Source organism: Alligator mississippiensis, chromosome 1, assembly GCF_030867095.1.
Source record: "Alligator mississippiensis isolate rAllMis1 chromosome 1, rAllMis1, whole genome shotgun sequence".
Taxonomy (NCBI): domain Eukaryota; kingdom Metazoa; phylum Chordata; order Crocodylia; family Alligatoridae; genus Alligator; species Alligator mississippiensis.
This window is the reverse complement of record NC_081824.1, coordinates 322,548,207-322,573,439: the sequence shown is the minus strand read 5'-3', so window position 1 is coordinate 322,573,439 and position 25,233 is coordinate 322,548,207. Positions and strand designations below refer to the sequence as shown.

The 25,233-nt window shown below is 44.8% G+C and overlaps 1 protein-coding gene across 1 annotated transcript in view; it reads right to left on the bottom strand.

Moving 5' to 3' along the window:
* Nucleotides 1-4,144, bottom strand: part of AP1S2 (adaptor related protein complex 1 subunit sigma 2) — a 45,298-nt gene extending 41,154 nt beyond the window's left edge. Inside the window, exons 1-2 of the mRNA XM_006261073.4 lie at nt 3,986-4,144; nt 2,348-2,526 (exon numbers count right to left, since the gene is read on the bottom strand). Of these exons, the coding sequence (XP_006261135.1) occupies nt 2,348-2,526 (179 nt within the window). The 5' untranslated portion in view covers nt 3,986-4,144. The remainder of the gene's footprint in view (nt 1-2,347; nt 2,527-3,985) is intronic.
* Nucleotides 4,145-25,233: the final 21,089 nt, after the last annotated feature.

Here is a 25,233-nt window from a genome sequence, read left to right as displayed (position 1 = left end):
CTCCACTAAGTCTGATGATCCCCACTCTGATGTCTGAAAGACTGATATGAGCTAGGACTACGAGCAGCTCATTAGCTACAGGAAGTGCCAGTACTGATCATCAGCCGTATGTGCACATATGTGTTAGATCACACAAGAAATTAAAAGGGGGGGGGGGTGTTGGATCACACTAGAAATTAAGAGGATGGAAACAAGAGGTTACAACAGATGCTCTATGTTCTTGGTGAGCAGGTTATGGGCTTCAAAAGAATACACCTGTATCCCCAGACAAGTCCTGCTTAAAGAGGCTCACAGCCAGGAAAACAGATAAACAACTACAACTGTTTAACCAACTAGCTCAGAGATAACCGGTTCTAGCTTACCGGTTATCATTTAACCTGGAACTAGTTGCAGTCCAGGAGGGAAGGGAAGCCCTGCAGTGCCCCAGCAGGAACCAGAAAGCAACAGGACAGCGGGGAGGGAGATAGGAGTGAGGAGTGGAAGGGGAAGAGGGAGAGGTGACTAATACTTAATAGCTAAACTATGCAGACACTAGATCAGCCACTTGTGGCCTCCCCACCACCTGCCACAAACAGTGTGGGCTCTGGGCAGGCCCTTGCTGCCTGCCACAGGGTCTGTGGAGCCCAGCTATTAGGTATTAGTCACCTCTCCCCATCCTGCCTCCCTTCTGCGCTGCTGCAGATGGCCCCAGGGAGTTGCACATCAGTAGCTGCTACCCCTTCTTGCCTGCTGATGCCCAGGGCCTCCTGGGCTATGCTACCTACCTGGTGGGGCTGCTTTGGCTCCAGGCTCCCCACACTGCTCCAGGCAGGTAGGCGTAAGCCCTTTCATGGCAGGGTGGGCCAGGGCAGCACCAGCCCCAAGCTCAGCACCCCCTCCCCAGTCTAACTTCACAGAGCCATAGGCTGGAGACCAGTGCCGACGCCCTCATCACCATCCCTTGCCCAACTGTATGAAGCACCTGCTGTTGCTACAGCTGCTGCAGGGCCTAGCAGGGCAAGGCATAGGTAAGTGGGTGCAGGGCAACTCCCCTTGGCCTGCAGCTCAGCCCTACAACATGCCCCACCCCTGCCCCATAGGAGACCCACCCACCCACCCAGTTTGTCCTGAGGTGTGGCCCTGGGGAGTCGCTAAATCCTTGCCACATCTTGGGGGGCTAGAAGTGCCCTGACGGTGCCATGCTAGGGAGGGGTGCCCCACAGACCAGGCTGGTGCCTGCCATAGTTATTAATCGTTTAACCATTGTAATTACAAGAAGTTAAATGGATTTTTTTTTTTTTAAATCCGTATTTACATTCCTAATGGTAGTGTGCACATGCATGAAATTACACATTTAAAGTGTATGTAGAATTGGGACCTAACTAATCATTTCACAACTAGCTCTGTTATTTCCATCCTGTGTCAACGTAAGAGTTACCTAATGTCGTTTCAGTTCCATTTCAGAGTGGAAGAAACAATGCTCTCCCACTGGGAAGAATGCAGAACTGGTAGAGCAAGAAATTTTATTTACAGGCTAAGAAGGAAGCAAAAAAAAGGATAAAAAAGGAAAACCCATGAAAGCTATTTGATTCTCTATTTAAATATTTAAACTCAAAGGATAAAATTCCATTTACAATATTAGCTTTTAGTCAGATAAAATTTCCGTCATCTCATTAGAATGTCAATTACAGTAATTTGTATAGAAAAGCTCTTTCACAGGTCTATTTTATATTACATTCAAAAGGTCAACAGAATGTTCCAGCTGCACAACCTTACCATATTTGCTAGAAAAATAGGTGGAAAAGGAGATTTTTGATGAAGGAAATTATATAGCACTTGCATCCATAGAAATTTGATTGTAATTTCTCAGTTAATTGTGATTTCTCAGTAGAAGAAATGTACTTTTTGTATTCAGAGCAAAAAAAAAAAAAAATTCTATCCAATGTCTGTGAGCTTTCAAGACCAAATGATATTCGTAACTGATTTATGAAATTATTAGTCCCTTGAAGTAAACATGTTTATAAAAAGGTAGACTTTCTAAATAATTACCCGTTCAATCATACATATTTCAAATGTGCATGCATCCATTTACTGTGGACAGCTGAGCAGAGAAGTAGGAAGAATCATTCCTTTTTGCGTAAGAAAATCTAATCTCCTTTCTTCAGCACATTGCTATACGCATGAGTGGCTCTCTACAGATGAATGCTTCCTACTAGGTTATCAAATTAGATTTAAGGAAAAAAGCTCAAAACCAGCTTTCTTTCATAACCAACAAGGGAGAAAACATTCAACCTTCATTATTTTCTTTGCTATTTATTAAATATCTTTTTGCTGTATAGCAATTATAAGCTTAGTGAGGCAGAACAACCTTTTGTAGACAATCTTCAGGTCTCTCCACTCCAGGAAGCTGCACATTTTCGGTTTACGGGCTAACACGGTTTGAACAAGTTCCCTGGTGATTTTCTTCTTCTCTTTGTCAGATAATGGGACATACCACTTCTGAAGTCTCAGCTTCCCCTGACGACTAAAAAGCAACATAAACTGCATCTGTTGAATTAACAAATAAAACTAGGATTAAGATAAATCGTTCAGCCCTGTCATCTGTGACTATTTTGGGATTTCTTCACTGACAAATGTTTAATCAGAAAACAGGCACGCAACTTCCCCAGTTACAAATTATATTAAGTGATGAAGGCAGCCATCCAAAAGCTATCTACAAGATGCTCCTAAAAGCATAACTGGTATCTTAACACAGGCAGGATTTATGTTAGAAAAAAAGAAGTTTCATTAATAAAAAGGTCAAGGACAGGTTTAGAAAAATAAGTTTCAATTGTGAGTAAAGGTAATAGAAACAGTGTTCAGAAGTTTTGTGCAAGCACTGAAAACTTTTGTCTACACTTGCAGCTAAGCCAAGTTCAGTACTGGTGTTGCTGCCTCCATTGCTGAGCGTCATCAACAATAGTTTTGCTCTCATTAGGACACAGCATAAGGCAATGGCATTTCTCAGTGCAGTACTAGAATCCACTCAATGGTAAGAGTAGTCTCTTCTTATTTTAACCTCTGTCAGAAAAAAGTAAAAAGCCCTTCAGCGACATTAAGTCTTCCCACAGCCATATCACACGGATAAGCATTTGCATCGTTTTGTTTTGTTTTTTTTAAACACGAGGAGCTGGAAGAAAAGGTTGGGCCAACCACTTCTGTTCCAGGTCGCACCTTCTCTACCATAACTAACGTCAACAGGGGGGAGAAAGAGCTTGCATTTGCAAGGATGCTACTCAGCACATTAAAGGGGACATCAGATATCTACAGACCTTGGAAACCAAGGCGCAGACGGCAAGTGAAGACTAACATGAAAACACTCTGTGCCTGCATGTGCATAGCCAAGGGGCGGGGCAGGGGCGATGGACAGGACACACCCAGGGTGACAAGTCAGGTTTTCTGTCAGCAAATGCTGGGAAGCAGAAAGAAGGGAGTGCAGACGGCACCCAGCCCTCCTGACTCACAAGCCCATCAGGACCTGCCGAGTCTCTCTGGCGCTTGTAAAAGCAGTAGGACCCTTTCTATCTTCTGAGCAACAATACACCTCCCCTGCCCAGCAGGTCCCCTCACAAGGATTCTCTGCGCCAAGTGCCACTGGGACTAGGACTGGGACTGTGTCCCACGCCGCAGCCCCTCCCATGGGCAGGTCCAGCTCCTTGCCTGCCTCTCCCTCCCCAGCAGCAGCAGTATCCCCCGACTCAAGTCGCCTGACATCTGCAGGAAGGATCAGGGATCAGCAGCTCCAGAGCTTGCACCCTCCCTCCCCACCCGGGGCAGCAGCAGTTACAACCCGCCCAAACCCCGGAGGGGGGTGGGAGAGCAACGAGAAACCAGACGGCTGCTCCCGCGCCATGTACACACGCATGCACACGCACACACATGTACTTACTCACATGCACACTCATACATACATGCCCACACGCACGAACTGGCCGGGCTCCCCCCAGGCCCGGGCGGCGACACTTACGGTGCCCGGCGTGAGAGGCGACGGCAGCGGGGCCCGGGCGCGCGGCGGCGGCTCCGGCTCCGGCTCGAGCTGAAGGCGCGCGGCGGGGCGGGGCCAACCACCTCCCCCCGGCTGTGTGAGGCGGAGCGGGACCCGGCGAGGGGAGGGGGAAGGAGGCACCACCCCTCCCCCCACGCCGCTTTGCTGGGGGGCGGGGGAATGGGGGGGCGGGGGCCTGGCATCCAATCAGCGGGCCGGACCCAAGCTTCCAAAGGCCTGAGCGCCACGGCGTCTGAGTTACCGTGGCGAGCCACCAATGAGCGAGCGGAGAAGGAAAAGGAGAATTTCGAGGAGCCAATCAGCAAGCAAGGACGGCGAACTCACGTCTTCTCTGGTACACACACACACACACACGCACACACACGCACGGTTGGACGACGGCCAATGAGCGAGGGAGACACGGACCTCGGAATAGCATCGGCCAATCAGCAGCTTGGAGAGATCCCGCCCCACCTCTTTCCTTCACCCACGCACTAGCCGCGCTTAAGAGTAAGCGTTGGTCGCGCATGCGCGGTGACGGATACCCGTCCTTCATATCCTTCTACGTAATGTGTGAGGTTTCCCCCAGCACGTGCGCGCCCTGTGGGGATCCGTCTGCGCATGCGTTGGGCACAGGTGGCCGATGGCCTTCTCACCCCCTCCTCGCCTATTCCAGTGCACTGACGTCACGCGCCTTCCAGGGCTGCTGTTGCCTGTACAGCGGGGGGGGCTGCAGATGGTGTGGCGCAGCATCACACACGACACTCATGTTTGCACGATTTAAAGGGAAACTAGAAACTTTAGTAATATGCGGGGGGGGCGGAGAAGCGTATATTGTTGAGTTTAAGATAAAAGCCAAAATAACAACCTCAACTATAGTTCTGGGATGTGCACAAATTGACTGAATTAAAACTTAGTTAAAAAAAACACCCACACCAAGCCAAAACAAAGTTTTGAAAAAATCATTAGAATTGCCTCATTAGTGCAGGGATCACCATAATGTCTCTTCTTATTCAAGATTCCTCAAACCAAATCTAGCCTTCTTGACATCTGGACAGTGACCCCAGTCCTTCATTGGCAGTCATTCCTACACCTGAGTTTATAGTAACACACGATTTTTCAGCTACAGCTTCAACAAAAACAGCGTCTGTAGGACCTGGAAATAGAAGAGAGGCATTATCAGGGGCAGCTTGCAGACAGCAAAATTGCAGAAGAAATAATGAATTGAATAGGGAAACGTCAAGAGCCTTAAAAAAGGCAAAAGGAATCAGAACTGGTGGTAGAGGTGTTATCTTTCATTAGACCAACTCGATTTTTGCAAAAACAAATTATTTAATTGCAAGCCTTCGGGCACAAGTACCCTTCTTCAGGCATAAGGAAGAAGATTGCTAAAGTTCTCCTGGATAGAAATGAATGGCAAGGCAGTTGTTAGCATCTGTGTGGTAGTAGAGAGAGATTAGAAGGAATCAAGGAGGTAATGAGTTATGAGTTCAATTGACTCTCAGCAGGCACATCTAGAAATGCATTAATGTGCTTTAGTTGAAGTGCATTAACTCTAGTACCTCCACTGCGAGGTACTAGGAAAATGCACATTTGCCTGTCTTCAAGCGCATTAACTTAAGCAAACACTTTTAAAGAGACACTTAATGCACATTAACCTATTTGAATGTGCATTAACTGAAAAGCATGTTTTTTATATGATGCTTTAATATGCATTAAAATAGGCTAATGTGCATTAAAGCACATATGTAGATGTACCCAGTAGTGATACCTGAATAGAAATACCAATGCTCCTCCAAGACAGTTGGTTTTAAAGTGGAGGTAGAGCATATAATGTAAAAGGGTGCAACTGAACTACTTGGATCCACCACTGGCGGCCACACTCTGCCTTCTGCAGAGTTCACAGCCCTTACAACTCTACTTTGGCTAACAATATTTCCTTACAAGGTACACTTCCTGTATCATTTTCTAATTCAGTTCCTCGGGCTTGCTTTAATTCTCAAAGCGCTTATATGTCCCGCTGCTGTCATCAGCAGGGCACAGTAACAAATGCATGCCCGCCAAGCCCCAAACAACTGGGAATAATACGTAGTGTCCAAATGCAAAACTGCTGAATTGAAGCATGCATAATTTTAAACCTACTCTGCAGATTTTCTTCAAAGTCACCTTGTTTCCTGAACCCAGTATGATTCCCACACAAATCTAGGCATGTTTTTAGATATCAGAGATACTAGAATGCAAGTGTGTTGATTAGAGCACTTGGGGGTGGGAGGGTTTTTCTACACTCCCATCATTTGAACAGCTCGAATGTGTTCAAGCCTTTTCCTTTTTAAACACCTTTGGGCTCAGCATGCATGTAGGATGAGAGAAAGCTGTGGCCAAGGACATTGGAGATGATAGAATGGAAGTAATGCCATTAATCTTTAACTAGTGTTGGTACTGTAAGTATCTACTGTACATCTAAAATAACCTTTATCCAATGATCTCAAAGTGCTTTAAACAACCTGGAGAGTTACATTTCATCACTCATGTAGTGTTAATATTTTCTTCTAATATCAGAGATGGAAAAATGTGGATGGAAGAGGTGTAAATGATTTTGCTAGCATTGAGTCATTAGTAGAATCCTCCATTAAAATTCTGTCTTGTGCTTTAACTCCTAAACCTTGCTTGCTTTCTTACTAATAGTCCTATTCACATTAGGAAGTGTCAGGCCTTTGCTGCTTTTTTACTATTAACAGTTTTTAAAAATAAATTCCCTGTTTCTGGAGACAGAACAGCTGTGGCAGCAAAAACCGTTGTCGAGAACAGGATTTGGAAATGCTTTTGAGTATACGAGGTGGATAGGCTGAAAGGAAAGCCATTGGCACTTCATAAAATGTTATGATCAATTGTGCTGGAAGAGAATTTCAAATGTGTGATTTTTTTCTTCTGCAGCAAAAGTGATAATTGTAAGGCCAGAGCATAATGCAGGAACGGGGAGAAATGTGTGAAACCAAAGTGAGCAAAAGAAATAATTGCAGGATTGGAGAACCCCACAGAGGAAGACAGATCTGTTCTTGTTTCCAAGGTGCTTACATATTTATTCAGCACTCATCCTGTCTGCTTTTGACCTTGTCTTTCTGTACCTCCAGTATTTTTTTTTTTTTTTGGTAACGGAAGAGAAATGTGGATTTTTTAAATCACCCAGTCCAGTGGTGCTCAACTTTTGGCTCATGGGCCAAATTCTGCCTATGTCATACAGCCTACAGGGATCCCCACAGATCTGGAAATTTGGTGTCAAGGGAGTAGTGGCAGCATTATTTACCACTCCTCCGCTGCCAAATTTCCAGACCTTGGGGAGTCCTGTCAGCCAGATAACATGGCCAAGCATGTTAGATCACACCAATGTGCTGTTGGGCTGGAATGCAGTGTCACTCTGTAGCTGGATCTAGCCTCATGAGGCTGAGCTGACACATGGTGGGTTCCAGGCTTGTGGGGCTGGCTGGGTTAGTACGCTGGATCACGCCCACAGACTGACGGACCCTGAGCCATTTGTCTGGCCAATGGGGCTGGAAGTTTGGTCACCACTGACCCAGTCTATCTTTTTGGCATTTATTCTCTATAATACCTTTTTAAAGATTTTGTCCATTTTATTTTGGAAGTCTACAGCTATATGGTTCTCTCCGTTCCTTCGGAGACTCTTCTATGGTCCAGTACATTTCACTGTTCAAGAGACCTTCCAGATGCTTATTTAGTTATTTATTAGATTTATGAGCCACCTTGCCAAAAAGAGGTTTAGAGCAGCTCACAATAAAAATGACATAAACTATAAAGACAAATAAAAATATTAAAATACAATAAAATAATATGTAATAGAACAAACTCCCCAGAATAACTGTTGCTTTTTTAAATCAAATCCCATTACTTATAGTTTTACTATAAGTGGGGTCACTAATTCCTCCCCATTGTAGGTTGTTACCTATGAAGGCTCATGTCTCTCTGAGCCAGTTAGTCTAAGGCAACATTTCTCAATCCGTGGGTCACAACCCAAAAGTGGGTCACAAGAATATATGAAAGGGTTGCAAACAAACTTGTAAAATGGATTCTCCTTTAGGAAAAAGAACATGGGAAACTGTGGATTTCCCCTTGCAGGCTGGCAGAGTTCCAGCCTGCATGGGGCTGCTTGGAGCCCCCATGCCCCACAAACAGGGCCTGGGGGCAGCAAGTCAGGAGTGAGGGGCACTGGTTTGTGACTGGGCATCATAATTTACAAATGGGTCAAGGTTAAGAACCACTGATGGAAAGCCACATAAAGAAGCACTAAAGCCATATAAAGAAGATCTACCATATTCTTGCTCCATCACATATTTGTGTCAAGAGTGTAAGTTGTTTCCTGAAATCAATAGAAATAATCGCATGATTTAAGATATTCACATATTTTAATCTTATCAAGATCAGACCCTGGGCAATGTTTTGTTCTCATCTCATACTTCAAATTATTGCCAGATTTTCTGTCCAGTTACAGGCCATTTTACCCTGTCCCACTACTCCCCAGTGGTATTGTTATCCTATCTCCTTCCCATGGCTTATCTATGTTTGTTTATTTTTCTTTAAATTTATGAACTTTTAGTTTTTAAATTGCATCTCATTTTTTTTCTCTCCTTGCTTTATTTTCTTCAAGTAACTTTTTATTATTTCTCTATTTTGATGGCTGCATGTAAATCCTGCCAATATGGTATCACCTGCAAGATTTTGTAATGAGATAGTGACACCTGCCTGCAGGAGATTAATGAAGATGTTAGTAAAGACCAGGCCTAACATTGATCCCCTCAATAACCAACTCATTTCTTTAAATCAATATGTTGATTTTATTATCTATTCAATGTTTAGAAGTGTGCTAGCAATTTATAACCAAATACAGTTCATTGCCACAGTTCCTAACTTAACCTGACCCCTTTTTTATCTCTTGGGGGGTTACCCCATTTAGGCCTCAGACCTGTAGCTATCAACATTTTGGGGGCACAGTCCTGCAATGTACCCCCTCCAGACTGAGGGCTGCAGACTCTTGCAGCTCTTTGTGACTGCCTTAGCAGGCTAACTTCAACACTAGCAATTCTGTTGTCCGGGGGGCAATGGGAGGGTTATTCAGTGAGTAAACGTTTCTCATAAAACAAGGCATTAGGGCTGTGCAAAGCTTCAGTAGCTGATTCGATTTGGAAGAGATTCGTCCCAATTTGGCAGCCAAATCTCCAAATCGAAATTAAATCAGGAGACCCATTAAAAGGTCTGAATCAGTTCAGAAGCCTCCAAATCAATTTGGAGAGATTTGGCGCTGATTCAGAGATTTGGCCATTGACTATACAGGCAGCAGTTCTTGACGATGCTGGATATAGCTGCCTCCAGCTGGGAAGTCTGTTGTGGTGCGCAAATCAGGGAGGGAAGGGGTGGGGGTGCCAGATTAATGCCCCCACAGCGAGGGAGGCATTGGGGCTGGGGCTGGGACAAACTGCCCAGCCAGGGCGGGGGGTGCAGGACTCGAGGGGGGGTCTCACTGCAAGTCCAGGAGGGCATGTGACCCCAGATCTGCATGGAGCAGGCTAGGCTGGGCTGCACTCTGGGAGGCTAGCCCCAGCCATCCGCCTCCAGGCTGTACTCTGCGGGGCAGGTACAGCCAGGGCTGTGCTCCCGGCGGCTAGCCCCAGTCTCAGCCCAGAGCACAGCCCAGGCTTTGCCCGCCCCACAGAGCGCAGTGGAGCGGGGGCTTTGGGGAGGGCTGCAGCCACCCTAAAATTCCCCCTAGCCCCTGCCGCCGGCCCCACCCCAATCTGTGTGCACGCACCCACCCCCATGCCCTGCCAAATCACCGAATCGAATCACTGCCCCTCTGTATTGGCCAAATCCGAAGCAAATAGTTGCTGCTTCACACAGGTCTACAAAGCATTCATCTGTGTCACACAACAATAGATTTGCACCAAGTGAAGCATCAGCTGGTCGAACATCTACGAGTGTAGCTGTAGAGCCCAGTTCTTGAATGACCATCCTTTCCGCAATTATCACATGTGAAATTCTTATCTAAGAGCTCTGAATGTGGTACAGGGTACTTCCTGAAGTTTTTTCTTTCTTCTTTTCTTCTACCATCTATTAAGAACATTACAGAGAAAAAAAATCTCTTTGAAAAATAAGCAGCTTACATAGGTGTCAAGCTTGTCAGCCCCTCAACCAGCTCCCAGGTGCATTATGTTTTTGCTGTCTCCCTGCCAAGCATGGGACTTTTGACAAGAAAATAAGTGTCATCCCCAAGTCAAAACAGTCAGGCAGCCTGCATGACTGGAAGCTTGCCTGAGCACTTGCCCTCAGCACCATGTTCAGACTCTTCCAAGACAGAGGTTCTGAAAGTAGTGCCCTGTGCTCAGGGCTGCTCATGACCATTCTCAGCCATCAGTGCTGCCTAATGGCTGGGCTTGCATGTGCATGGAGCGAGACCAAATGGACAGGGCTTCTTTTCTGGGTGACTGCCCAGGTTGAACAGAGAGGCAATATAGACATGGCCATGGAGACCCTGGCAGGTCTAAAGTACTTCAGGTGCTTTGGAGGTCATGTCACAGTCACATGCCAGTTCTTAAATAGAGTGCTGTCTCCCCCACACAGAACTGAGATTTCTTTTATCCATTTCCAAGTGTTCTGTTAAAGCCTTTGAACCAGGTCAGACACGTAGGTGTGCTGTTTCCCCAGGGGGAGTGAAAATTCAAGACTTGTTACCTGCATTGTTTAGTTAATTACTGCTCCCCATTCCTTCAGTCTTTAAATCTGGCTGGAAGCACCCTTCAATTTAGCCATTGATTTAGGGTTACAATAACCTCATAAAGATACATTTAACATTTATAAAGTTAGTACAAGAATCTTTGAATGTTCCATGATTCCATGGCAATACAAATGTCACACAATCTAATTTTAGACATGACACAATGAGTCTTCTGTTCACTCTACTCATTTTTCATTGCCTTTTGTTTATTGTCTTTTAGCCAGCTTTAACAAGATGGATGCTTAAAAAAAGAAGGCATTAAGTACTTTCTCCTATTTTAAGTAATTAATTTTATTCTCCTCATTTATTTATGGGCCTGTTTCCTCCACTGTATTGTATAAATCCTGATGTACTGGGGAAAAATCCTTTTAATTCCTTTTAAGCACAAAGCCAGTCCGCAGGGGATATTTTCATTGCCTATATGACAGCTGGGGTCCATGGCCAGTGCAGTTTGCTGTCTCATTTAGATCCAGTGTGATGTGATGCGGGAAAAAGGATCTGTAAAGTAAGGGGTGGGGGAGCAGGGAGGAAGCTTGCATAATAAGGTTGAAGTTGCTTGTTTTTGTGAGGTATGCTGTTTGCTAATTCTTTTTATTAATTAATTAGAATGTAATAGGTTGGCCTGGAAACACAAGCCATGTACAAAACTAATAGGACAATATCCTGGCAATATCCCAGCATCCGGCACTTTATACACTGTTCTAGTGCAAAATCTGAGGCCCCTAATAGCATTTTGTTGTGTTTTTTGCTGTTAGCAGAAATGCTGGGTAAACTAAGAGACTTCTATAACATAAGATGCTCATTAATTTCCCAGGAACAATTGTGTATTATGTATTAACAGCTTTGTTGCAGCAAAACAACTCAGCAGTTAGACTAAGTAATATTTTACTTCTCCCTTTTTTTTTGTCTATTCTCACTTTCCCCAAGAGAAGGGATACATGTTTTTCAGGTACATATTGTCTCTTTGCAGGGCTGGACTAGAAGACTGGATTTATGAGTAAGACTCATTTTATTGTAAGTTTATCTTCCTGATGCACAATATCAGACTCCATTCCCACTGAGAGCATAACCATGCAGTCATTATGAAGGCAGTAGGAACTGAGTTACCAACCATCCAAGTAATTACTGTTAGATTTTGGCTCTTAAGACTCCAAACAGGATGCTGTAGTATTATATGCAATTCTCTTCTATGATCTACTATCTGAGCATTGGCCAAGCTATTAATGTACCATTATGCTTGATGTGGAACACTATTATTTTCAGCTGAGCCAGAAGTAAGTATACCTTGGGACCATAAATTATATAGTGTCATCTTCATTGCCATTCACCTCTTTTTATATGTAGCCATTTTCCTTGGCAAGGGTAAAATACCCTTATAAGATGATTCTTGCAAGCTAGTAAATCAGCAAATTCTATTCTTCCTCCTCCTCAAGTATGTCACTGTTATTGCTGTGAGAGACTTTTGGATGTTTGCATTTCCACCACATAATCCATCTTCTAACAGCAACCCATACCTCTAACTGGGGTAGAAGGCCAACTTCTATATGTGCAGGGCAGAAACAACAACACAGTGGTGATCAGGGTAGAGCTAAAGTCAAAGCTTCGGACACAGAGAAAGAGATTAAATCTGAAATGTCAGCCATCCTGCTGGGCTTGCAAAGGGTGGAATTCCCTTTGTTTTGGTAAATAACTTTTCAGGGGTTTTTTGCATTTATTTGAGGCGGTTTGTGAAGGTGGTCTGATCTGGGCGGGCTAGCAGCTTCCAATTAGTGTTCTTCATAGACACCCCCTTCCTCCCAGCGCTTCTTCATCTGAATCTACTGAAAAATACAGTTGTTACTTGAACCAAAACATGCACCTGAGGTGGCTGGCAGCTTCCCCTCTTTTGTTCTAGTTGTCATCAGGATTAACCTCATAATATGCTGTAGATATTGTTTTGGTCATTACTCATTATTTGTATTTCAGTAAGGCCCAAATACCCCAGTAATGATGAAGGACCCACTTGAAATTGTTACTAAACACACATACAGACAAAATCCCTGCCCCAGAGAGCTTGCAATCTTGTTTGTATAGGATTGCAGTCACATATGTATAAAGTTGGGTTCCAAAAGCAGAAACTATAACACCTAACTACTGGTATGTGTACCTCAGAGTGAAATCCTGAACCTTATGTTAAGTGTACAGTCTCCCAATCTAGTACATGGGAGGAATTAGGCAATTTAGCTTTGACAATACAAAACAAGCAAGGACTCAGTGTGTAGCTGCCTGTAGTTGGCCAATAAGATCTTAAATTTGGCCTCTTCTCTCAGGATCCACAGCCTGGAATCCTCTCTATCTCAAGCAGAGGCATAAGTAGCAGAGTTTGCTCCCTGGACAAACCCTGCTGTAGAGCAGCCAGGGATGGAGGGGTGCTGCTGAGTGCTGGAGGAGAAGGAGTATTGCAGGGGGGAGTTGGAATCTTACCCACTTTGAGGACTCAAGAAACCCTGGTTGATGCTGCTGGGATGTTGTCTGTCCACCCCAGTTGTGGCTGCTGCAACAGCAATGGCATGGAGGTGCTGCTGCCATTCTGATATCCCCAGTAAGTTGGCACCCATGGCTGAGCCTTGCTTACCCACTGCAAGTTAAGCTGATGATCTCAAGGACCAAACAGAGGTTACTCTTTTTTTAAAAACAGGGGTGATGGCAGCAGCATCTTTTCATATGAAATCCTATTAAAGCAATGGTGCTCACCCTTCTGGCCCTGCAGGCCAGATGAGTGGCACACAGCCAGTTTGCAGGCTAGGTCAAGCCCCACACGCTAGGGTTGGTTCCTGAGTACCTGGTGACACCCTGTCTTGCCCCCACCCATACTGGGATTTGTCCCCAGGGGCCTGGCACCACCCCCTCTCCTCACAGGGTGCCAGGAGTGGGTCCCAGGGGCTTGGTACCACCCCCACCCAGCCCTGCACACTGGGATCAGGCACAGGATCCAGCATGCTGGGGCCTGAATCCCCCCTGGTCTGGAAATTTGGCAGGGGTGGGGTGCCATCGCACTCTCACCACCACATTCCTGATCTGTGGGGAGTCCTGTAGACCAGATGACACAGCATCAGGGGCCAGATCTGACTCATGGGCTGAGGGTTGAGCAACCCTGAGTTAGAGCATTTACCTGGGAAGTGGGAGATCCAGACTCAGTTCTCTCCTCGACCTGGGAGGTGGGGTGGGGATTCACACCCAACCTCCTTCCTCCTTGAAGAATGCCCCAAACACCAGATTTAGACTTTTCTGGGGGTGGGACAGTCTTCCTTCTTCCTGCTCAAGGAGTGCCACCATGCAGCCAAATACTCAAAATTCACTGAGATAGAAGAGAGCCCAACTCTCTGGCCTTAAGAGTAGGGCACTTGCCCAAAAGAGGGGACACTTGCATTCAAATCTGAGTACTGTTTAATAGTGCTGTGCCCAGGACAGTTCCATTACCTATGTGGCAATGTGGGTATCCCCGCTGGCTGCAGCTAGCCCCCCACTTGCCCTTAGGCATGCCGCCTGCCTGTCTCACCCGCCACACCTTGTTGGAATAATAATATGTTGTTAAATAAGGCAGGAGGCTGCTTATTACTGCACCCCCATATTTGGGGGTGTCCGCGGCTCCGTACCTCCCCTACACTGTGGCCCAAGCCTTGCAGATGGCATCCAGATGTTATTAGTCACACCAGTCCCACACTAGGCTCCAGAATCCTCCTGGCAGGACCCTCCTTTGATCTCTCTGCTCAGGCAGCCTACACTGCCTTCGTTCAGGCTCTCAAGCTCCTTGTAGCTGGCTCCCCTCTCAGGCGTGGTCCCCACTCGGGACCTTCGGCCACACACAGGCCCTGGCCTCACCTCGAAGGCCAGGAGGGGCCCCAGACCAACAACTCTGGGTGCCACTTCCGGTGGCCCTTTTGACCTTCTTGATCCTGGCCCCAGCAGGGACCAATCGAGGGGGCATTCTACAAACAGTGCCCTGCCACAATCTAGTCATTAGATGAAATTCTGCTGCTACCACCAATTTCTTACTCCTGTGTGGCCCTGTTTCAAAAGAAAGTGCCTACCATCACTGCATTTTGTGAGAAGCCCACTCCCATGTGTGTGTATTTGGGACTTCTGGGATCAAGTCCCTCCAGAAACTTATGATGAATACCTAGTTTCAGGAACTTGACAGGATGTGGCCATAAGCTAAGTACTGAGCTTCTCAGCTTTGTCAGGACTAAGATGCTTCCAGACACAATCAGTGATGCAACTGAAGAGCATTAAATTGAAGTGTCTATGGAGTTTAGGCACCTGCAGGCTTAGGTAGCAGCTGAGCAAGGTTTTTCAGGACCAGTATTTTGGTTTTAGGCACTCATGCCTTTTCTGGATCTGGTTGTCAATGCTTGTGGAAGGCACCAGATCGACAATCCTGAACAGTAAAATTCTCATTACAGACTGTGGAAAGCCTGGCCAACGAGGTGTCAGCTGTTCCACACAATGGAAGCTCCACCTTGAACAGAAAGAGGATAGTTCAATTTCCAAGTTAATTCAACCTTAAGCCTCTCTAATATTGATGCATTTGTAGATAATATTGGATGGCGGTTTTGTGCCTGAGAGTACCAGCTCAAATCACACGTGACTCCAAACCATCAGACAGTAGCAACTTTTGATCACCATCAAGATGGGATGGATTTGAAATAGCAACCTATAAATGAAGTTGAGGATAGAGGTAGATGAAATTGTGAAGGGTGTGGATAAAGTGATGAGGGAACTGTTATTCACCAAGCCCCATTATACAAGAACTAGGGAGCACCTGTTGACGTTCCCAGGAAGCAAGTTTCCAATAAATAAGAGGAAGTATTTTTTTTATTCAGCACATTGTTATCTTGTGGAACTCATTGCTACAAAATATTGTGGAGGCAGATAATATAACCAAGTCCCAAAAGGGATTAGACCACTTCATGAACAGGTACCATGGGAGTTTTTAAATAAAATAATCAGGGATGATATATCTTCTGACTTTCCAAAACCAATAATATTTGATTCCAGGAAAGGGGCTGAATCACTCTAGACATGCTTCATTCAGATGGACTAATGGTCTGATGAAGTATGGCATATCTTATGCTTCATAACTTAATCTCCTAAATCTTCTAAAGTTTCTCAAGTATTGCACAAGGCTTTCATTTAAAATATTTCTGTGCATCTCACTGCAGCTTTCCTTATAATTTTTTAATAAGTATATGAAAAAATCACTGTAAGAAGAGGAAGAACACCACTATTCCCCTTACTAGTATATAGGAAAAACATCCCACTTAGCTACCTTCCATTACTGTTTTTTTTTTTTCTTTCTGACGGGAATATTCAAAGAATAGCATAAGGCCTATGAACCATACACTCCTATTTTAAATGCTTAAATTAATTTTAAATTGTGCATAGCCTTTTGGCTGGCTCTCCACTGGGTGAAAAAACTCACCCATATAAAACATCTCTCATCGAGCTTTCTAGACCCATAGTTGCCAATATTATTCCAAAATCCAGTTTGCCCTGATTCAAAGTTGCTACGCACCAGCTACTACATCGTCTTGTTGAAGGAAAATGATTGTATTCCATAACATTAGGAAATTTTAGAGAACTCATAAACTTGTTCCTTTTCCTTGTTTGCCCTCCTCAGACTTCTTTTTCTTTCAATGTAGCAGTAGTCCATCAAATGTGGCAAGAAGCAAGTCCCATTGCTACATTCCCTGTCTGATTGTACAGTTCTGCCCTATGCTACTAGACCTTGACCAATGTATCATTAGTGGAACAAAGCCAGAAACAGTCTCAATTATTTATTCAAATAAGAGAGGCTAATGCTTCAAAACTGCAGAGAAGCTATTAACAAGGATGGATTCTTTGGCAATGACCCCTTTCCCTGGCAGATTACTGGCTGAGTTGAACCTAAGACCCTTATTACAGATTCATGAATGATTTTAATCTATGTTGGCAGCTTCCATAAGCATTGCAGTCATGTGGAAGCAAAAATAATCAGTAATTTGTGCAAAATAATACAGCCATGCTTCATATTTGTCTCTCATAGATAGGGATATCTGATGGGAGGGAAAGTTTGCCCTTTTCATTTTTATATATTAATATTTATCAGAAAAATGAGTTACATTGTTATTGCATTCATACTAATAAAGCAGCAATTCCAGGCAGTACTAAACAAGAGGTCATTGCCTCTTTAAACCCATATTTAGCAGAAAATATAAAGAAAATTGTTATCTAAAATGTGTTTAATACTTCTGTATTAAGGTTTCCTATAAGGTTGTATCCAAAGCTTACTACAAGGATTTTGGAAATGAACCACTTAGTAGGAACACTGGGCAATCAGATGTTCATTTTTTAAAACACTTTCCCTTATTTTTTTCCCCCAATGAACACTTAACTGGGAAGCAATATTTATTTTGGAGACAAAGACATCAGGCATCACTGCAGATCTGAGAGTGGACAGTTTTTATTTCTTGAGAGCATTATGGTGCAACATGATAGCAACAGTTAACAAGCATTACTTCTTGGATAGGTGCCTGAAACACTACCAGGACCCAAATCTAGCAGTACCAGTTTCCCATGCCATTTTCTCCTGGAAGCAATTGTTATAGATGCAAGAGAGATTATATAATCAATACCAGGAGTGAAGATGAGAATATGAGTAGGAGGGAGATATATTAAAATGAGCAAGATTTGTACTGATGTTTTCCACAATAGAATAAAGTTTGACAACATTTGACTTGAGACAAAAGGGGGAAAATGGTGTAGTGTCAATCAAAGATGTAGTTAATAACATCAGACCTTATTCCTGTGGCACATAGCACAGGAAGTTCCTAGTCCATGATCAGGGTATCCAGCTGTCAGGGTGACACAAGTAAATAATTATGTTAATAACTGAGGGAGTTTTCCCCAACTTTGATAATTTCTGAAAAGAGCCTGAAAGGAAATCTTATAAGTCTCCTCCCCACCAGTGACTTCATATCACAACTCTTTTTTTTAACCACCAGATAAGTAGGTCATAGACCCTTGCTATCTGTTCAATAGTTTGCCTGAGATGTGTCCAGGATCAGTACAACGACATCACCATAAAATAGCTACATAATGTGAAGAAAATAAGATAAAAACTACAATGCAACCTAAAATAAGAGAGACCTCTGCCTGAAAGTGAACAGCAAACCAAGGAGTATTTAAATTCCTTTGTATTTATTTACAAATGTCGGTAACAGATGGTTGTCAACATTTCATCAACATGTCTGTTTCAATGTAGAAAATTTAAAAGCTGTAACAAACAGTGCAAGTTCCTTAGTGACTCTCCTCCCCTAGCCCACTCCCACATTCATTACCAGGAACAATTCCCATTATAATTCATCAAACAGTTAAGCCACTAGAAATGAGGAAGAGATGCAATTATAAAACAAGGAAAACAACATGCTCCTCCATAGCCCAAAAGGAAGACTATCATGAATAGTCAGTTTCTCCATCAGACATTTTTCCTGTATGTGCTGATTGTCTGCAAAAAAAAGGAACTATTTCTCTTTCCCAAGTAAAGGGTATATCTCACTATTTACAAGATGCAAAGGTTTTGGCAACAGGTACTGTTTAAGTATCTGATACACTAAAGCTAAAGAGATTATCTAATGGAAGTGGCCTAGATGTCTCTTTCTAAACCATTTTATTTTCAAGTAACATAAAGACTGAGTAGTCTACAACATGGGTGCCACAAGTGGCACAGACATCCTGTCTGTGTAGAACACAGTAGATTAGGGATAGGTCAAGTAGCACAGTAGCAGATAGGGCAGGAAGCAGAAGGCAGAACAGAAGATCATATAGGGCGCCCAAGGCAGGGAACAGAAAGCAGAGTGGCACTCAGGGAGGATGCAGGGTTGATTTGTGGTGCACATACCAAAAAAGTTGGCCACACTGGTATAAAACACAGGTGCTCAACTCCTGCTCCATGGACCAAATGCAGCCCACAGAGCCTTCGCATATGGCTCACGGGGCTCTTGATGGGTCAGGAAATTTGGCGGCAGGGGAATAGTGGCCATTAATATGGCTACCACCTTCCCTGCTAAATCCCCAAAGTCCAAGCCCCATGTGGCCAATCAGAGATGGGCTACAACCGATTCCCCTGCAGGGCCAGGCCATGTCCCCTTCCCCCCCTCCCGCCCCTGTCAACATCTGTATAAGGGCTAGGCCATGCCCCCTCCCCCCTGCAAGGCTAGTCTACATCCCTTCCCCCTCTGTGGGTCCAGGTTGGGGCCAAGCCACATCCCTTGTCCCCGACAGGGTCAGGTTAAGCCTTCTTCCCCTATGAGGCCAGGGTGACCCCTGCCATCCACCATGCAGCTGGTTGGTGCTTGCTGCACCTGCTCCAGGAGCCGGTTCAAGATCAGAAGCCTGGTCCAGCCCACAGATGAACCAGCCAGTGCCCATCCTGCCCCCAGGGAAAAAGGTTGAGCATCCACTGGTCTAAAACATCAGTTGACAGCAGTGCATCCTTCAACTGAATATCGATGTCAGCTTTGGTGTCTCTATGATGCATTTATTCATATTTAGAATTTTTCTCAGTTAGGGAAGATACTTAAGCAACTCGTAGTCTTAGATGATTTTAATTTCTCCATAATGAAGGCCTTACACCAGGGGCGGGCAATTATTTTGGATGGAGGGCCGCTTACTGAGTTTTGGCAAGCCATCAAGGGCCGCATGACAGGCAGCCAGGGGCAGATAAATATTAATTTTCTAAATTTGTTAGGGGCCCCATGGGCCAGATAGAACAGCCTGGTGAGCCGCATCTGGCCCATGGTCCACATTTTGCCCACACCTGCTTTACACCTTACAGTATCACTCCCCAAGTTAGATCTGCTGCTTTATGGTAGCAGTAGGTTTGAGAACTTTTTTTGAGGATGTTTCTCAGAATTGCCAACCTAGAACAATTTTTCTTCTAGACAATCCACAAACTTTTTTACTCACAAGCGAACTTTTTTACTGACATGCCTTTACTGCCACATGTTTTACATAATGTAAATATAATCCTTCTGCCAAATCCTAAACAAAGGCCAGGTTCAAATGTAGGTATTTTACACTAAACATTGTAAAAATATTCCATTGTCAATAAAATGTTTGCAGATAGTGTGACAGGACAGGGCCCCAGGGGTGGCTTCTGTCCCAGTCTAACTCTTCAGGGCATCCTCCCATTTTTTCTCACCTGCCATGAGAATTATAGAATTATTTTAGTGTTAAAGGGAGGCTGCCCCAGGGTCCCAGAGCAAGCTCTAGCCTGTTCTGGCCAATGAGTCCTTTCCATACCCAGGTGATCCCAGGCCTGCCCCTCAAACACTAAGTGGGGGCCCTCCCAGCCATGTCAGGGCCTCATGGCGGTGGTTGCCTTAAGGCCTATTTGTGGTCCCTGAAACCACAGCCATGCCTCACAGATATTACTCTGTCCTCTAAGTACCAGCCTATACAGGCTTCAGCCTTCTTGGCTTTAGCCCACTGGTTGCTCTTGCTGCCAACTCTTAAACCTAGACCTACTTGCTCTGGCCTAGCTTCTCTGTCCCAGCCTTCCCTGTGGTCTCACTTGGCCTTCTCTTGCTCAGCATCTAGCCCAGCCCTCAATGTCCATGACCCATTGGAGGCTCCTTGCATCCCCTGTGCTGGAACCCTGTGGTCCTGGAAAAGCTGTTGGCACCCTCCATGCCAGCCCCCCCACCCCCAACCCAGTGGTTCTTGACCCCATCTGGACTGTATACTGGGTACCTCTCAGACATCCCTGAGGCCTCCTTACCAGTCCTATTAGAAACACCCAGTCCTCCAACCTCAAGCTTAAATCACAACATCAATACAGGCAACTGCTTCACACCCAAAAACCTAATTGGTTTTAGGTTGTTGTCTCACTACGGACTATCAGTTCCCCTTGACACTCTCCTAGCAGTTCTATGGAACAGCTCAGGTGCCTGCTAGTCTGTCTGCTGTAGACATCTCCCCCAGGAGCTCCTCTCCTCCCCTCTCTAAACTTTCTGTTTGCTTTCAGGCACTATTCGCATATGTCCCCAAAGTCCCACCCCTTCCTGTCAAGTGGCCCTCTGGCCACACATAGTGGTTTCTGCTTTGTTTTGATGGTCAGCCTGCTTTCCTTCACAGCAACTTGGCCTATCTGCTTTAAGTCTTTACCCCTGCCCTGCCTGGGGCTGCCCCTTGACTGCTTATTGCAGTGCAGCTAGCTTCCCACAGCAAGCTTAGCCTGCCATGTTTTCCCTTTAAAGTAACAGGAGCTTCTATTACTTTACTATTACACTAGTCAGTAAAAAAAATTCTTAGGATCCCTGAATGATGACAGCACTGGTTTTTACCATGTTCCCCCATCCCTAGGGGTATACTATGCATCCCCAGACTCTGATACCTCTGACTGCACCACATACCATGGTGCCTTCACTGCCTTACTCCTGCTGGTCCCACTCTCCCCATCCCAGCTGGACCCCCAGCAAAAGGACTTGGGGTCCATGCTACCTCCCTAAGAGAAAAGTAGTGTTACGGGCAAAGGGGATGCAGCAGCAGACACGGGTTGGGAGGGTGAGCAGGAAGCTAAAAGAGTTCCATGAGCCTCAAAGCTATGGAAAGAGCTCCCTTCAGGCTGCTTCACCCACATTCAGGACCAGGTAGCACTGTTGTGCTCCATCTGTCCTTCAACACTGCCTCCAGCTTCTTTCTGACCATGGAGCTTGACTGAAGCTCCTATGGCTTTCTGGTTTATGGATGGCACAGATTTCATATGGATTTTTTGATCAGGTGTTTTTAGGCTTGATTTTTACCGAGTGTCCATAAATTTACAGACAGTTGTCAACTCTGTGTTTCATTCAGTTCGCCTCCTCACTTTCTGAGCACTAAATTCACTCAGCTTTAAAGAGAAGGATTATGTCCTTGAATGCAGCTTGAGGTAACTGCTTGTGAGGGCAAACTGAAGACAGAAGAAAAAGACAGTTATAACCAGGGATCCAATATATATTGCATTCCATGTGTGTGTGTATATATATATATATATATATATATATATATATTGGTGTTTCATTTTAATCTTGGAAAAATGTGGATTTTAGGTTACTTTTTTTAAACCAAAAATTGGGGATTTTTTTTTTATCAGAGAAATCCAGGATCCCCAGTTATAACACTGTAGGTGAGAGAGACAATATAATGAGGAAACAAGTTGTTTAGAAATGGAAACAGATAATCGCTCTGAAGAGCACGCTGTCTCTCTCTCTTATCTGTTTGTATTCTGTAAATATTTAGCTTGGAATTGACTCCTGTTCCAGTGCTAGCAGGTGGCAAGCTACTATCTTCTTAGATAGCTGCCTTGTTATCTCAGTGCTGCCAGTCAGAGGGTCAGAGGCCTTCATTCAGCAAAGTACTAAAGTGCCTGCTTAACTTTAAGCATGTGAGATGCATTGATTTCCATGGGTTTATTTAGTCTTTAAAGTTAGGCAGGTCCTTCAGCACCTGGCTGAGAAAAAACCCCACTGTCAGTGGTTGTGTCATAATAACAGAAAGAGCTTTAAACTGAATTGAAATATAACTGATTATCATATAAAGTTCAGATGTTAAAAGACCGGTGATAAACTTTCCCCACTTTTTAATTTATGTGTAGTAAATCGTCATTAACATATTTGATAAAATAGGATTTTTATTAATTAGTGGCTGGGAAGGCTGTTAAATTCCCTTTTTTTTGGCAGGAGACATAGCAGCACCAACTTTAAGTTAAAATAAGAATGCGCTTCTTCAGACATAACCCTCATGGGGTTTCAGTGCACTGTTAACTCAGACAGTTGATACCTGCATGTGAAGCCTAGCCCAAGTGTGAGTATTCTCACAGCAAAACCTTTCCCGTGTCACTGTGTCTGCAGGCATGTCCCATACTTCTTTATGTTGAGATCCTTTCCCAGGCAATTATGGATTAACTCCGTTTTTCTTTTTGGTAAAAAGTTGTGGAAAGGGCACTGAAGGTCCTTAGCTCTTGAGTGATTTTGTAGAAAGGACAGCTTCCAGTCCTAATGCAAGCAATGCACATGGGTTCTAATCCCACCTTGAGCTATGTAGATTGGCCTGGCTTTAAATAATCTCCAAACCCAAATCAGAAGGTTTGCTTTTTAGTTGTGTAAGTAGTTGTGAGAGATAGCAATGCTTCAGCGATCTGGATTTCTTAATAAGAATGAAAGACAAAGTAAATAGTTTTACTGTGCAAGAGTGCATCAATCAAAATATCTGTTCTCAACACTTTCAGTGAAATGGTCAGCATATTGTAGAACAATGTAATAAATAAATCTGCTTCGTCGTAAATCTTAATAATGCTCCTAACCTCAGTACTTACCATTTTGGGGGACTCTCAGGACTATGGCAGCATGGTCAAAGGAGATGCTAGTTTTTCCTCAGAACAAGCTAAGATTGTATGCTAGATTTATGAAGAATCCTGAAATAATTCATTATTAATTATGTATATAATACTACAAATATGTACAGTGATTTAAATCAAAGCAGAGAGACTCAGCAATGAAGTGTAGATCTAATTATATCTAATGCTACACTTAGTGAACTCTTAGCTAAGTACAGATGTTCAAAAAGCCTGAGGCAGAATCAATCTAAGTTATGTGGTTTTCTGTAAGTGGCTTAGGTTAGATCAGTAGGAAACTGATCGCCCTTTGGTGCTGGGTATGCTGGAGGGAAGGACATGCAGGCTGCCTGCACTAGCTGAGGTTTGCAGGTTGGAGGCATTCTTGCAAGCCTTCCAGCATGCCCTGCATGCTCCCCAGGCTGCCAGAGACTGCTAAGCACAGCCAAGCACCCAGGCCATCCCAGATTGACTGCTGCTGACACAGGAAAGCACGCCCCCACCCCACACCCATTCCTCCCAGGACCCTGTAGCTGTAAGTGAAAAAAGCCTTTCATAGATTCATAGATTCATAGACTGTAGAGTCAGAAGGGACCACAATGGACCATCGTGTCCAACCCCCTGCCCCTGGCAGGAAAGAGGACTGAGGTCAGATGACCCTAGCCAGGTGACTATCTAGCCTCTTCTTGAAGACCTCCAAGCTAGGTGAAAGCCTCTCTTGGAAACCCATTCCAGATCCTGGCCACCCTTACTGTGAACAATTTCTTCCTAATATCTAACCTAAATCCACTCTCAATTAGTTTACACCCATTATTCCTAGTCACCCCCTGGGGCGCCCTAGTAAACAGCGCATCACCTATTCCCTGTTGACCTCCCCTAATAAATGTATAGGTGGCCACAAGATCTCCCATCAGCTGTCTCTTGCGAAGGCTGAAGAGATCCAGCTCTCTCCACCTCCCCCTGTAGGGTCTTTCCCGAAGGCCACTAATCATGTGAGTGGCCCTCCTCTGGACCTTCTTCAGATTCTCTGTGTCCCTCTTGAAGTGCAGTGCCCAAAACTGGACACAGTACTCTAACTGTGGCCTGACCAATGCCACATAGAGGGGGAGCATCACCTCCTTTGATTTATTAGTCATGCACCTGCTAATGCACGACAAGGTGTGATTGGCTTTGTTGATGGCCTCGTTACACTGCCGGCTCATGTTCATCTTGGAGTTAATTATGACTCCAAGATCCCTCTCTGCCTCCGAGTTGCTGAGAAGGACACTCCCCAACCTATAGGTGTGCCAGGGGTTCCTCCTTCCCAGGTGGAGTACCTTACATTTATCTTTATTAAATTGCATCCTATTTCTCTCTGCCCATTGATCCAACTTGTCCAGGTCGGCCTGAATCTGCTCCCTGCCCTCCGGTGTACTAACTTTGCCCCATAACTTGATATCATCAGCAAACTTGGAGAGGGTGCTCTCCACATCCTCATCCAAATCACTGATGAAGATATTAAATAATACCAATATTAAATAAGACCCCACTGCCCACCTCCCTCCAGGCCGAGAAGGAACCATCCACCACCACTCTCTGGGTGCAGTCCCTCAGCCAGTTGGCCACCCACCTGACCGTGTAGGCGTCCACTCCACAGTCTGCTAGCTTCCCAATGAGGATAGGGTGCGAGACTGTGTCAAAGGCCTTCCTAAAGTCCAGGAAGATGACATCAGCCTCGGCTCCCATGTCCAGTCAGTGTGTGACCTGGTCATAGAAGGCTACAAGGTTTGTCAGGCAGGATCTACTTGTGACAAACCCATGCTGGTTTCTCCTCAGCATTGTTTCCCCTGCTGGGCCTTCACAAATGTGTTCTTTGATTATTTTCGCTAGCATTTTCCCAGGGATAGAGGTAAGACTGACTGACCTGAAGTTACCCAGCTCATCCCTTCTCCCTTTCTTGAAAATGGGCACCGCATTGGCCCTTCTCCAGTCCTTAGGGACCTGGCCGGAGCACCACGAGTATTCAAACAGCTGTGCCAGTGGCTCAGCTATGACACTGGCCAATTCCTTCAGCAGCCG